This window comes from Octopus sinensis, linkage group LG3 (genome assembly GCF_006345805.1).
Source record: "Octopus sinensis linkage group LG3, ASM634580v1, whole genome shotgun sequence".
NCBI classification, from domain to species: domain Eukaryota; kingdom Metazoa; phylum Mollusca; class Cephalopoda; order Octopoda; family Octopodidae; genus Octopus; species Octopus sinensis.
In genome coordinates this window covers 115,320,844-115,335,454 of record NC_042999.1, presented here as the reverse complement: position 1 = coordinate 115,335,454, position 14,611 = coordinate 115,320,844, and the positions used below count along the sequence as shown (strand labels likewise).

Sequence of the window (14,611 nt, the reverse complement as noted above, 5' to 3'; positions counted from 1 at the left end):
CAAAACCAGGTCACAAATTGAATTCATTGGAAACTATTTTTTAGTTTGTTTTTTGGTTTCATTAATTTTTCCATCACAGCATAAAATATGAATTTTTTATATGAATGCTTGAAGCACTTAATTCTTACAGCTGGAAGTTCCCTTTCCTTAATGCTATCCAAATCAATAAATGTCAAACATTGAGCTAAGGGTGACACAGTTATTAATCTGAAAATGAAAATTGAACATAAAATCCTTAAAGATGGATTTTACTTACTATTTTTAGATTGTTACATCAGTAAAATTCTGAGTAAAAATTTTCCTATTTTATTTTTATCATTTAGGATAAAAATGGAAATGTATTTGCTGCTCTTAGTTTGGAAGATAATGATTTATCAAGGGCAATGTGGAATATAATGTAAGTCATTTCTCTCTCTCTCTCTCTCTCTCTCTCTCTCTCTCTCTCTATATATATATATATATATATATAATATATATATATATATTCGTCTTTCTTTCAAAATATTGTTATCAATTATGTCTGAACTGCTTCAGTTTGTATTTGAAACATAAGAATTAAGGTGCATGAGAATTAAATATTCATTTTTCTCCTGCCCCAAGTGTATAGTACAAATGGAAATAAGTTATATGTTTTATTCAAGCTAACTGATGTGTATTAAAAAGTTTATACCACCATAATAGTGTTATGTTCCTTCCGTTCTTGGGTTTTGTCAAAAATCCATACAATAAATAGATGCTATCTGCCTATTGTGTCAACACAATTTATGTCCCACAAAATCACATGCAAACACTGGAGATAGTGATTTAAAGCTTTGTTGTTGTTTTAACTTTCTGAAAAAACCAAAACACTCTTCCAATTAGGATTCTAACTCTGAAAAAATTTTTTTCTTTTTTGTAAAAAAGAAAAAAATACATAAAAATAAATTTTTGTGAGATCCTGAATGTTTGATATTGAAAACATGGAAATCTGCAGTCCAGTTTTAAAAGTATATTATAAAGTGAGTAATTTAAAGAAAACAAATGATGATATTTTGTTTTCCTGTGACAACACAACTATGTGTGAATTACTGTATAAAGTGAACAGTTATATTGAATACATACTTATTTTGTTACACTATCATTATCAAAATCAAATTGATTTTCTTGAAACATAATCAGGTCATTTGCACAGATATGACTTTACAACAGTTGCATGTTTATAACTTACATCAGTAAAGTTCAAAGGTCATTTTTGAATTTACTTTTTGTTTCATTTAAGACAAGTGAGCTTTTGTCAATTTAGCTTCTGCAGCAATTATAATATACCTAACTCAACACTTTTTCCCCATATATCATAATACAAAACAAAAAAAAATTTTTTTGTTCATTATTAAAAGTGGGGTATATTACACATGAGTAAATATGGTACTTAACAATTATCATGGCTATAAATGAAAATTAATATTGTTACAGCTACTATTCTATTTTGTCAAATAAAACTATGATACAGTTCTATATTTAAGAGATGAGGAATTATGTACATTATTTACATTTAATGGATATTTGTGCTCATCTTGTTTGTTGTTAACACAACGTTTCGGCTGATATACCCTCCAGCCTTCATCAGGTATCTTGGGGAAATTTTGAACCTGGGTTCTCACTCCTAAGGTATTTTTTAATGTTGTTGTTGTTGTTATTATTATTATTATTATTATTATTATTATTATTATTATTATTATTATTCAGGTCACTGCCTGGAATCGAAATCGGAATCTTGTCGTTAGTAGCCCACGCTCTTAACCACTATGCCATATGCCCGTGGGCATATCTAGCATTACAAAAATTTTAATACTGAATAGGCACAAAGCCATATATTTCAAGTTAGGGTCAAAGGATGTTATAATAGTCACGCCTTTCCTTATAACATTTGGGGCATAAGGAAATCATTTGAACAAAAAATAAAAACTAGGTTGTAGCATCAGTTCACTATGAGGTTACTTCTTTTATGGACAATGAAAGGCAGCACCCATGATCCAGACCAGTGATCTAGTCCAAATTCTTGCAACAGAGTGGGTTCCACTAAATATATTCAATTGTTAAGTAATGGCATGAAACCAGGTGATGGATTAAGTTTAAGATGACGGAGGCTGACTATAAATGAAGACTAGGGAAGATGTGGGGAAAAGATGCAGAAAAACAAAAATGAGTAGCATAAGGCTGTATGAGAAATACCATCAAAGCCACAAGTCAGAAAAATGGACATTAAAACATTGATACTGATGATGATGATAGTGAGGAATTAGTCTTTATTTGTGTCTTTTTACAAAATAGATTTAGCAGTTACCATATTCAATGGCATAAAAGACACATGAGTATATGAAGCACACACCAATTTCAGTAGCACATATTCAGGAAAGAAGTTTTCTATACATTAAAGCACATAATATTTAAAGCAATTTTGCATGTAGTACCAGAGTTCATTTTCATGAGACTTTTTGGGGAGGAGGGGGAGAGTGTATCTTATATGCCATCAACTAAAGTAAATTTCTTGATTCACATACCAGCAGGAGTCATCTTCCCACTATATGTATAATTATTAATATAGTCTAGTTCAAACTTGATCAACAGGAATCCTCTTTCTATTATTTTTTTCTAGGTTCAAATTGGTCTACACTATTCGTCTTGAAGAATCAGCATTACATATTGACTTCACAGTTCATAACACAGGTAAGTATTTTTACTAAGCTTCTCATTGCATTCACTTTAGTATCAAAATCAATGTGTCATAATTGTCTTAAGGAAAAAATAAATTATCAAAGGAGATTTACAGTTTCCTATTTAAAAAGGTGGAAACATTTAATCATATAAATTTCTAGCCCTCTATGGATTCAGGTTTGCAAAACCTTATAATTCAGGCTTCTATTCCACTGTGTAGTATCTCAGGTTAGTGTCTTGTGCTAAAGCTTCAAGTTAAATAAAGCTTTGTCAGTGAAATTTAGTATACAGAAAATGTACAGAAGCCCATCGAATGTGTGTGACTCAGTGAAAAATTTAGGGAAGACATTCGAATCATGAAACAAACCTCACAATTAATAGTCTCAGAGTAATCTTAGCAAAGACTAAAGTTTCTGTAAATAAGAAAGAGGAGAGGACCTTGGTATCCTCATTAAAATAGCCACATTTGATATTCAGAAAAAGAGTTGATAGAAATTCCATATGATATATTCAATGTGAACAATGAGTGCACAAAAGGTTTACTGAGATCACAGGTAGGTTGACAGTGAGAAAATAGTTTGTACGTGGTAGATGCATTGGAGTAGTTAGTTGTAAGAACAGCAGTAAAATTAGTTTTTCCCAATAATTAAAAGGCTTCATAGTAGTAGATGATAGCTTCTGTTACCTTGGCTCTGAAAGCATAGGTAAGAGAAAGAATATAAACAAAGTAGAAAAGGTTCAATATGCTCTTTTCAAGTATTGAGTAGATTGCATGATGCTTGTGTATGAACTGCAATGCAACATAGTAGTGAGATGTGGGAACAAAGTGCAGATGATGTGCAACATCATCATCATCATCATCATCGTTTAACGTCCGTTTTCCGCGCTAGCATGGGTTGGACGGTTTCGACCGGGGTCTGGGGAGCCAGGGGCTGCCCCAGGCTCCAGTCTGGTCTGGCAGTGTTTCTACAGCTGGATGCCCTTCCTGACGCCAACCACTCCGCGAGTGTAGTGGGTGCTTTTTACGTGCCACCTGCACAGGTGCCAGAGGGGTCTGGCATCGGCCACGGTCAGTTGGTGCTTTTTATGTGCCACCTGCACAGAAGCCAGTCGGGGCGGTGCTGGCATCGGCCACGTTCGGATGGTGCTTTTTATGTGGGAGGGAGGGTGCATATAGAGATATCCAGTATTGGTGGTGGGGGTAGGCAAGGGCGGGTGCACCGGGAATATGCGAAGGTTGGGTGGTGGGGGTGGGCAAGGGCGGGTGCACCGGGAATATGCGAAGGTTGGGTGGTGGGGGTGGGCAAGGGCGGGTGCACCGGGAATATGCGAAGGTTGGGTGGTGGGGGTGGGCAAGGGCGGGTGCACCGGGAATATGCGAAGGTTGAACTTGACGGGCTGGCTTAAAAATGCTCTTAGCAATGGAAGGGGGGAAAGGAAGAGGGGGGAGGGCATACAACGTAAAAAGAGGGAGAGAGAGAGAGAGAAGGGAATAGTGGAACCCTGTGAAAATCGGCCGCCATTGAAAAAATCCTGTATGGAGAAACTCAAATATCTATTCTGTATTTAGCGAGACACGAGGCCGGAAAAACCGATGGTCAACAATAACTAATAAATAATACAGAATATGCAATACGAGGCGAAATAATAATACTAATAAACAAGGGTCAAAGGGATAATACTAATACTAATAATAATAATAATAAACAGCTTAACCACTAGAGATCAGACAAATTTGCATGAGAATATTACTGGTACAGATTACGGAATGGATTAGATTAGAAAGATTTTCTTATCTTGGGAACATTTCGTTTTTCGTCCTGACACGGCGAATATGCGAGGTTGAACTTGACGGGCTGGCTTAAAAATGCTCTTAGCAGTGGAAGGGGGGAAAGGAAGAGGGGGGAGGCATACAACGTAAAAGAGGGAGAGAGAGAGAGAGAAGGGAATAGTGGAACCCCGCGAAAATCGGCCGCCATTGAAAAAATCCTGTATGGAGAAACTCAAATATCTATTCTGTATTTAGCGAGACACGAGGCCGGAAAACCGATGGTCAACAATAACTAATAAATTATACAGAATATGCAATACGAGGCGAAATAATAATACTAATAAACAAGGGTCAAAGGGATAATACTAATACTAATAATAATAATAATAAACAGCTTAACCACTAGCTGTAAATTATTGAAACAAACCTGTTCTACTGGATTAAAATATTCCTGTGCATGAATGGCAAGATACAGAGAAGCAAAGACAATATTTAGGCATAAAAGAAACCAAAAATCAGAGAGACATCAGCATTGATACATATATGTTAAGCAAATGGATAAAGAAATACCTGGAGATCCAAGTGGAAGAAAAAGGTTAAGGAAGACATGAGCAGTAATGGTAAGAACTGACTTCATGATGCTGAACCTCACAAAGGAGATGGCAAAAGGAATTCAAGAAGTGGTAGAACACAGTGAAGAAAGAACTCATCCAACCCTTACAAGCATGTAAAAATTGACCTCCTTATCATAAACATTGTGTTTATATGTATACATATTTATTTATTTTGTCATTTATTTGCAATATATCTTAAAATATTGTACAAAAAGTCAACTCTCTTATTTCTACATCTAAATACCTCACCTCATTTTTCAACATTTACTTGAATGAAAATGTGAATGAATGAGTCATTGTAACAATAAAGAGATAAGTTTCCTATATTGTTTATGATTTTGTTTTATTTCAGATAAAATTACCTTTGGATTCAACTGTTTACTACATACTTACTTAGCAACCCCTGATATAACTAAATCTGGAATCATAGGGTTACAGAATCTCAACTATCAAGACAAGGTCAGTAGGTTTGTTCTTTTCACTTGCTAAGCCTAGAGTTTGTAGCCTTTACAGGCCCTCCCACCCAGTGAGATTGATAACATTAATGTTCCTCATGAATTTTTGCTGCTGTTGCTATGGTGAGGGCTGTTTTGGGAGGGGGGGGGTCTTTTTTTTTTCTCTATTGAATTCTGTTCAAAATCTAATGCAAAATTACCAGGTATCAATTTTCTACTAGTTTTATAAAGGTAAATAGAGTTATATCCCTTGTCTTAGTACCTGATCAAAGCTTGATCAAACATCTTACATCAACTTTCAGAGATAGTTTTTGCTTCCTCCTTTCTCTGCCACTTCATCTATTCTTCTACTTTACCCTCTCCTCTTCATCATCGATTTAATTTCAATATTTGTTATCACTAAATTATGCTGTTGGTAGACTCAACTTGAAATGTTTAAAATTTCTTTTCCTTCAAAATACCATGAATAAAATGCATATTTATATTTGGTCATCTTTCTCAAAAATTACCTATTTAACTTTCATCTAGAAACATTTTCATTGAACCCATTACATCATCATCCTCATTAGCATCAACATTACCTCATAATCATCAAGCATTGCATTTGATTTGATTTTTCATGTCACTATGACATAAAAAGCAATGTGGTAATTCTATGAGCATTAAACAATGTATAATTGGAAGTGTCAGCTAGTTATCTTAATATCAGCTGGAAAGAGGAGGAAAAAAGATAAAGGGAAAAAAGAGTGAGGGAAAGGATGCAGAAACACAAACTGAAGTAGTTGAAAAACACTAAATGCTAATTCAGTTACCAATAATAAAGAAATATCAGTCCTCAGGACATAGAAACATTTCTTAAGATTTAAAAATACAATTAGAATATATAACTTTGTTTTTCAGTTAAGACATTTTAATTATCAAGTAATTAACTGGTTTGTAAGACAGATTTTTCAAAGAATTACTTATCTAAGTGCCATAGTTTGTTGTTTTGACATGACCTAATCTTTATTGTATTAATTACTTAAATAAATATAAATATAAGAGTTTAAAGTATACAGAATGTTTGTTTTCTGAGTAACCTCAGTCAGCCCTATTATAATAGACATGACACAGATAAAGGAAGTAACCTAAAAGTCTAGCATATGTGTAACTCAAAGGAGCTTGTATGGGAAAATGCTAAGCACTAATTTTATGACATTTCCTGCCAGCCAGGTTTTCTGAAGGTCAAGTAAAATAAAATTTTCTACCCACAAACAGGACAAAATGCCAGCAATGGATTTGGATCTACAAACTATAAGTAGCACATACCCCAATACCTTTATCCAACACTCAATAAGTCCAACAAACATTATATGCTATGCTTTAGTCTAGTTTAGGACCATGCAGTGGACACAGCCATACTGTGTTTAACAAAATGCAGTGGTATGAGGTCATGGTGGTCTATTCTGTTCTCACTGACAGTTTTGCTATGTTTAGTAGTCTATGTGAAGATCAAAATGTTGGTGGAAGATGACATGGTCTCAGCTGGTGTATAGTAACAGTGGGTTTAGTGTGAGGTAGTATAAAGAACACTATAAGAATAAGTAGTTATATGGCTGCCACTATTATTTTTATCTGTAAAAGTTGTGATAAGTTAATAAAATATTTACTATTACCTCTGTACATTTTAAATTCAATCTTTTATATTTCTATCTTTTGGCAGGGTCAGTACCACACATAAATTAGCAAAACTAGTGTCAATTCAATCAATTATACTTTCCCTACTAAAACTTATCATAAAGCTAGTCTGTTACTTTATCTCTAAATTAATGTTATTAACTCTAACATAAAGTGTCACCAGATTACTGTCAGATACATGGCATTATTAAAAATATATATTCAAATATTCAAAGCAGGCATGGGTACTCTCCAAGAAGTGGACCACATGAGATATGATTCATCATCAGATGGGTCACACTGTGAAACAAATTGAAGGTTAACTTTCATTAGGCGTGCCATTCAGAAAGTCCTGCAGGCTCTAGTTTGCCCAAAACTGCTTTAAAATGTCAAGGAGAAAATAATGATGTTTATAATCTTTAATGCTAAATTAAACATAAATTCAATATAATTAAGTTTTTTAAAAATTAGTTGAAGTTTGATATGACACAAAATGATAGGTTGTTGTAGATTTCTTGCTATCCATTCTCTATCAAATTAATATAATCAGAACACTCTCCAAACTTAGCATTAGTATAGTGGTATATGAGATATACAAGTTATAATTTTAAATTTGGTTTAAATGTTTATTTTATATGCTTTTGACAGGTTAATAACTGTGAAGATGTTGAGGAAAAAGAAGAACTTATAGTTCGAGAACACATTGACCGGTGAGTATTTTATCATATTCAGGACATTCTATTTAACATCTTATTGTTTCTATTCTTTGTTTGGTGATTTGGTTCTTTTTCAAACTTACCAAAATCTTTGTTTATAGAGAAAAAAAAATAATAACTTGAATTTTTCCATATTGATCATGTTTGCAAATCAATTAACAAGAATTATTATATTAGAATGCCATTCCTAATGAGATGACATATATTTTCAACTAAATAGTTTAAAGAAAGCAAAACATTTTGCATTGGCCTTGTAAATAATTCTACATGTAACCTGGTGAACTGGCAGCCAATATGACACAATAAATTCACAGTTAATATTACTCTGGTAAGAGAAGGCAATGAGCTGACAGAATCATTAGTACTCCAGGCAAAATGTTTAGCAGCATTTCATCCATCTTTACATTCTGAATTCAAATTCCATCAAGGTCAACTTTGTCTTTCATCCTTTCGGAATTGATAAAGTAAGTACCAGTTGAGTGCTGGGATCGATGTAATCAAATTATCCCCTCCCTCAAAATTGCTGGCCTTGTGCCAAATATAGAAATCACAATTATTCTCTAGTAAGAAATTTATTTTTACTTACAATTCCAAATTCTTCTTCAAATTATTTGAACTTCAAAAATGTGTTTAGTTATTGTCATTCACCTTACTAGACTCTCACTATAACCACCTTGATCAGTCATTTCAGCACTAGAATATGATCAGTTATTCCAGCACTGACCAACACATCTTTTTTTCGGTCAGTGTACACCCTGGAACACATTGCCCAATGTTTCCTCCTTTTAAGATGGTATAATTTAATATGATAAGAGAGAGATTTAGGTGCTTTTTGTAGCTGTCATAGAAGCCTCCTTGATGGCTCATATGTGTTTAAAGTGATGAGCAAAATACAAAATTAACATTCTTAAGACAATAACTAAGGGATTGAGAAGGCTTGAGACTACCTAATATTGTTTAAATCTGGCTACCATATAGACAGTGCAAGTATTATTTAGTCCCAACTCAGCCCTGATTGAGCAAATATTTCACCCACATGACCAACCCGTCTTTTTAAATCTATGAATGAGTACATAATCTAATGTGTCCTTCCTTTTAGAGACATTAGAATGTGATTTATAAAAATTTGGTTGCTATTTCTAACTGGTCAAGTGACTACATAGAAACTCCCTCATTAGTTCAATGTAACTATATCTGCTTGCTAAAATCTTACTCTTGGTAGAAATGAATTTCTTACATTTGATACTATTCTATCATATTTATATTAAAATACCTATCCACCCACCAGTGTTAGTATTAATAAATACTACTAAAATAAGCTTTATATTAAACAAGAGCAGTAAAATATTAGGAATAAGAACAACTTGAAGTAAAATCTATATCTCAAACTGCATCGTATTGAAAATCAACACATAAGTTTATTGTAAAATTTTATCAAAATAACATAATACTATTTCATTCTTTACAGAATTTATATGGATGCCCCAAATGAAATAGTAGTAGGAAATATGGCTGGCAATAGAAGTCTAATGCTGAAAACATTCAATTTCCCTGATATTGGTAAGGAATTCTTTTGTTCAGTTCTTATATGATTTAATGAAGAAATAATAATGATAAAATTCTATTTTTCAATCATTTAGGGCTTTAATTTTGCCTCTTTCAAGAAAACTGTAATAGCAATTCTTACTAAACATTCTAATAAATTCATTTAGTTGACTACAGAAATATTTTTTATTTCAAGTTGTCTTGGATCAGCAGCTTCCTGTCAGATCTTACTTTCACAATCTATACTGATAAGCCTATCTCTAACATCCACTCTGTTTTCGAGCAGTCCTAAGTTTCAGTTTTGTCCTCAATACTCTTCCTGCTATGCATCAGTGACCTTCTTGCAAGCATCTCTAACAACAGCCACTATTATGCATATACCACCTTTCATTCCTTCTTAATCTTCCACACCTAAGTCTCATCCAAATGCAACCTAGATATCTCATACCTTATCTGTACTGATTCTATGAACAGAGACCTCAAAAACAACCTATGGTGTGCTCCAGACTTCTGTGTCTGTTTTTGGCATGGTTTTTATGGCTGGATCCCATCCTAACACCAACCACCCTGCAGAGTTTTTTACATGGCACTGGCACAGGTGAAGTCAGTTTTGGCATGGTTTTTACAGCTGGATGCCCTTCCAAATGCTAACCACTTTAAAGTGGATATGTCCATCACTGAGGATCTTTCCTGGTGAATGCTCATCATTAACATTACTAAGACTGCAAGTCAAGAACTACTCCTTTTCTTCAGGACCAGAAAATACGTCAGTCCCCTAAACCTCTACAAAACTCTGGTGAGGTCTATAATGGATTACTGCTCCTACATCTGGAAAGTTGCCACGGTTGCCATCGCACACACACACACACACACACACATCCTAGACCACATCAAGAGAAAAGCTGCTTGACCAGTCTCTAATCCACAAACACATTGTCTTCTTCTTCTGCTTTTCTACCACTACTGCTATGTTCTCTAAACCTCAGAGTTTGACAGTCGCATGCTACTCAACTCAAACATTTCAACTTCAATCATTTTTCCTCTCATTACCTATATTGTACTCATTACACCAGACTTTATTAGTAATGACTATGCCTGGTGTTTCCTCCTTAAGACGTCATCCTTTGTGAATTCCTTCCCTACACATATTTATCCTGTAGTTATCATCAATTTCACCAATCTAAGAGGACTTGTGAAGTCCATGGGCACATCTTCCTCCAGACCTAACTAATAAAAAAATCTATAGATCATTCATAAATTTCATTATTATTTGTTTAATACTTTTTTTTCTATTATATTATTGTGAATAAGTTTTAAGAACTTTAACTGTTGCTAATTAACTCTGGGACAACTCTAGTTGAGATCTGTTATTGAGGCACTCTAGCTATGACTGTTTCATTTTTCTTTCAGGTATCGTATATCAAGGACTACTTTAACTAATATTTCTATCCATTTCTAAGATGGTAGGGTGCATTTTGAGGATTAGTTAATTGTTATTTCTACCAGATGAGCACCTGTATTGAGGGCTCCTCAGTGACTTGTTTTGAAATTCGATTTTTCTACTTGGTCTAAAGTCTCCTCACTTCTTAAATGACTAATGTTGTTAGTTCTTTTACAAACAGGAACCAATATAAAATATTCTCAACTTACAGTAAATCTAACATTCCTATTCTAATTCTTCTCTTCTTTTTCAATATTTCACTTCTTAAAACCCATATACGCCCATAAAAAAATGAAGTCTTAAAATAGACTAAACGTTATGGTAAGCTTTCACAATTTGGAAGAGAAGGACAGTATGCAACTGTTAGCTACGGGTGTTGACTACCTACTGAATATTTTGTGTGCTCAGTCTGATACTTCCCGGCGTGTTCATGTCCAAGCAAGCAAGAGCATGTTTTGCGTTGCGAAAACGCAGCCAGGGGTATATATGGTGGCAGTAGTCTTAATCTGTCACCTAATTTAACACCACTAGGCCCTTGGGTGCCTATAGCAAAACTCCACTCTGAAGCATGGAGTTTGAAGCGTTTGGTTTGAAGATCTACAGTATACAGAATGCTTTTTCTAATTTTTGTATATTCTAAGAGAGCGAGGCATAATGAGGAGACTTAGTAAGGTTTTAAACCTATCACTTATTATTATGTATTGATAATAAATAAGCAAACGGAGGACTGTTAAGAATGAAATTAAATAACGGATGTAGTTCATTAGCAAAAGGGACAGAGACTGTTGTGATAGGCACAGAATTGTATGTTGGAAATAAAGAGGGCTTGCACATAAGGAGATGCCAATGAGAAGGGGGACTACTCTAATTAGATTGAAGTCAAGTTCGTCAGTGTAGAAATTTGCTTTTTTTTATAATGATGAATGTATTTGTTTACGTTTACTTAGAATAGATTAATTAAAATTTAAGGGCTTTTTTTTATTAATATAAATAATTTAAAATTTATTTGTATATGTTTTTAGTTATTTGGAATCCATGGAGAGAGAAAGCAAAAGCAATGCTGGACCTTTGTGATAGTGATTATATGAAATTTGTTTGTGTTGAAGCTGGAAGAGTAAACAAAGATATTGTCCTGAAACCTGGTCAGAGCTATGAATGTAGCCAAATTTTAGCTGCCATTACAGCACTTTTGTAATGGATATCCATTTTGTTTCAATATACTTTTTCGGAAAAGGGGGAAAAAATATTCAATCCAGTAAATTGAAATAAAATGATGAAAAAAAAAGGACTTGTAAGGTGTCATTACATTGCTTGATTTTTGCAGTCTAAAATGGTATTTTTAAAATGTGGTTTTATGTAAATATTGTTTTATAAAAACCCTTTACTCTGGCCGAAAATGTAACATTACAGCTGAGAAATAAAGAATAATAAATATCATTTAATATAAGAAAAAAATTTAAGCTGTTTTTTTTTCTCCACCACCAAAATATAATTTTCCAGTTTAAATTTCATAAAATTAAAAAAAAAAAATTGCATCAGATGTTGCCATTTTTCTGTCTTCAACTGCCAACGTGGTTAAATGAGTTTACAATTCTAATATATTTTGTTCTTCAATTATTTCTCATTTCCAACTTAGCATTCAAAGCCCAATCATATAAGAAGTGCATGTATGTCAAAGTTAAAGTTGTTTATGTGGCAGCTTCATTGCATAATAAAATATTTTGCAAAATATTCTCTATCCTTAAGTACCAAACAGAAATTCCAAAGAAAATTAAAATGGTTTTTTCACCAAGTACTTTTGTACAGAATATTTAAAAGAAATATTAATTTCTATTGTTGGATTTAGATTTATAAAGGAAGAGAATTGTAATTGCGTGACATCAAAGCCTATTTGAAGCAATATTGATCACATTAATCTCTCCTTCCATCTACTTTAAAAAGGCCATTAAGGTGAAAAAAAAAAAAAAACCAGTATGGCTACAAGCTACTGCCTAAAACAAATAAGTTTATGAAGATGGCAAATATTGAAAAATTTAAGCATTTTATATAATTTATTAATTTCTGTCGTCCACTTTTGATACATCTCTGATAATGTTCTCTATTTGCTTGATGTTTGAATTACTTGGTCTGAAATAACTTAATTGATGGTTAAATGAGCTTCTCCAGTAATCAGAGCTAATTTATTTATTTTTTGAAATTTTTCTGCAAATTAAATTGAAAGAGCATGCAGTGATTTTTTTTTTTTTCAAGCAAAAATTTCATAACATCTTGATATTTAAAGATCATCTTAAATGTCTTTAATATCTAAATATATTTCAAATTTCCATAAAGAATATTTTATGATACTAAGCATGGTACTTGTAACTTAAAACTGGCAGACTTTTGTGCTGCCATGCATTGAAATATTTTCATCGATGTTGTTTGTTTTTCCATTGTTGGTTTTTCAGAGTTTGGATGAACCACACACACACACACACACACACACAATATTCTTTAACAAAAGTAGTGTTTTGCCCATCTAAGCCATCATTAGACAGTCCAGTGATGGCTTAGCTAGCTGAAACTTCAAAGTCACTATCAATACTATTCTTGTTTAAGAATAATAATAAATAATAATAAATTTGTACTCTACCGAATGTATTGAATAATTGTTCAGTTTAATGTGAAATTGTTTTTATTATAATATAAAAACAAACATTAATAAATAAATATATATATATATATATACACACACACACACACACCACACACACACACACACACACACACACACACACACATATATATATATACATGCACACACACTCACTTTTTACTTTGATGTGTATATCTTGTTACAGATGTTACAATTTCAAAAGTGCAGCTGTTATGGGCTTTTCAAAACAACCCTTATGTGGTATCATAGTCTTTTGATGTAGTTCTATATGTATTTGAACTTTAAAAATGAATTACTGATGGAAACAATAAATTAAAAAGGAAATTTAAAAAATAAAACAGCACTGCAGCTAATTAAAATAATTTTTCATATTACTATGACTTTAATGTAGTACTTCGCTTTCTGTGTTCTTGCAAGGTCTCTGCCTTTTGCTTGTGTCATGGAAATGAGAAAAGCATAAATTTGTAACATAGGGCTGACTTGAAAAATATTTGCTCTATAACTAAAAAAAAATAAATAAATCTATGAGCAAATTTGTACTTCTAACAAAAGTAATCAAGACAATATATTTATATTAAAATCTCATTTAATCTGAAATAAATTTTTACTTTTTCTGAAATAAATTCTTGCTTTTTTCAGGTATTACTGTTTACTGTAGAACTTGTAAACAATTCATAAAAGCAATGCAATATCTTGGTACTAAAAATTCCAAGATAAATTTTCATAATTTTTTTTATGTTCTGAATTTAAAATGAAGGAAACGCCTTTGTAGAGTTTTGCATGAAGATGTTCTTTTAATGCAAATCCTAGAAACTTATAAAAAAAAATCATATACTTCAAACTTGCTACCAAACCTTAAAATTTGCTTTCTTTCCATTTTTCATAAAAAAAATTTGCTATAATATTTTTGTTATGGCTTGTTGTAAATTTATTATAGTAAGTATTATTGCCTATAAAATGAAATTTCCCTCTGCACGTAACACTAATACCAGATTACCACAACATTGGTTTGAGTTATAAAGTGAATATGTGGATGGTCGTGAAGTTATTAAAAATATTTTTT

The 14,611-nt window shown here is 32.7% G+C and overlaps 1 protein-coding gene across 1 annotated transcript in view; it reads left to right on the top strand.

Annotated features, from left to right (window-relative positions):
* Nucleotides 1–12,860, top strand: part of LOC115209101 (putative glucose-6-phosphate 1-epimerase) — a 93,119-nt gene extending 80,259 nt beyond the window's left edge. The window contains exons 5-10 of the mRNA XM_029777225.2: nt 324–397; nt 2,636–2,706; nt 5,432–5,538; nt 7,839–7,900; nt 9,375–9,466; nt 11,915–12,860. Coding sequence (XP_029633085.1) covers nt 324–397; nt 2,636–2,706; nt 5,432–5,538; nt 7,839–7,900; nt 9,375–9,466; nt 11,915–12,087 — 579 coding nt within the window. The 3' untranslated portion in view covers nt 12,088–12,860. The remainder of the gene's footprint in view (nt 1–323; nt 398–2,635; nt 2,707–5,431; nt 5,539–7,838; nt 7,901–9,374; nt 9,467–11,914) is intronic.
* The last annotated feature ends 1,751 nt before the right edge of the window (nt 12,861–14,611 follow it).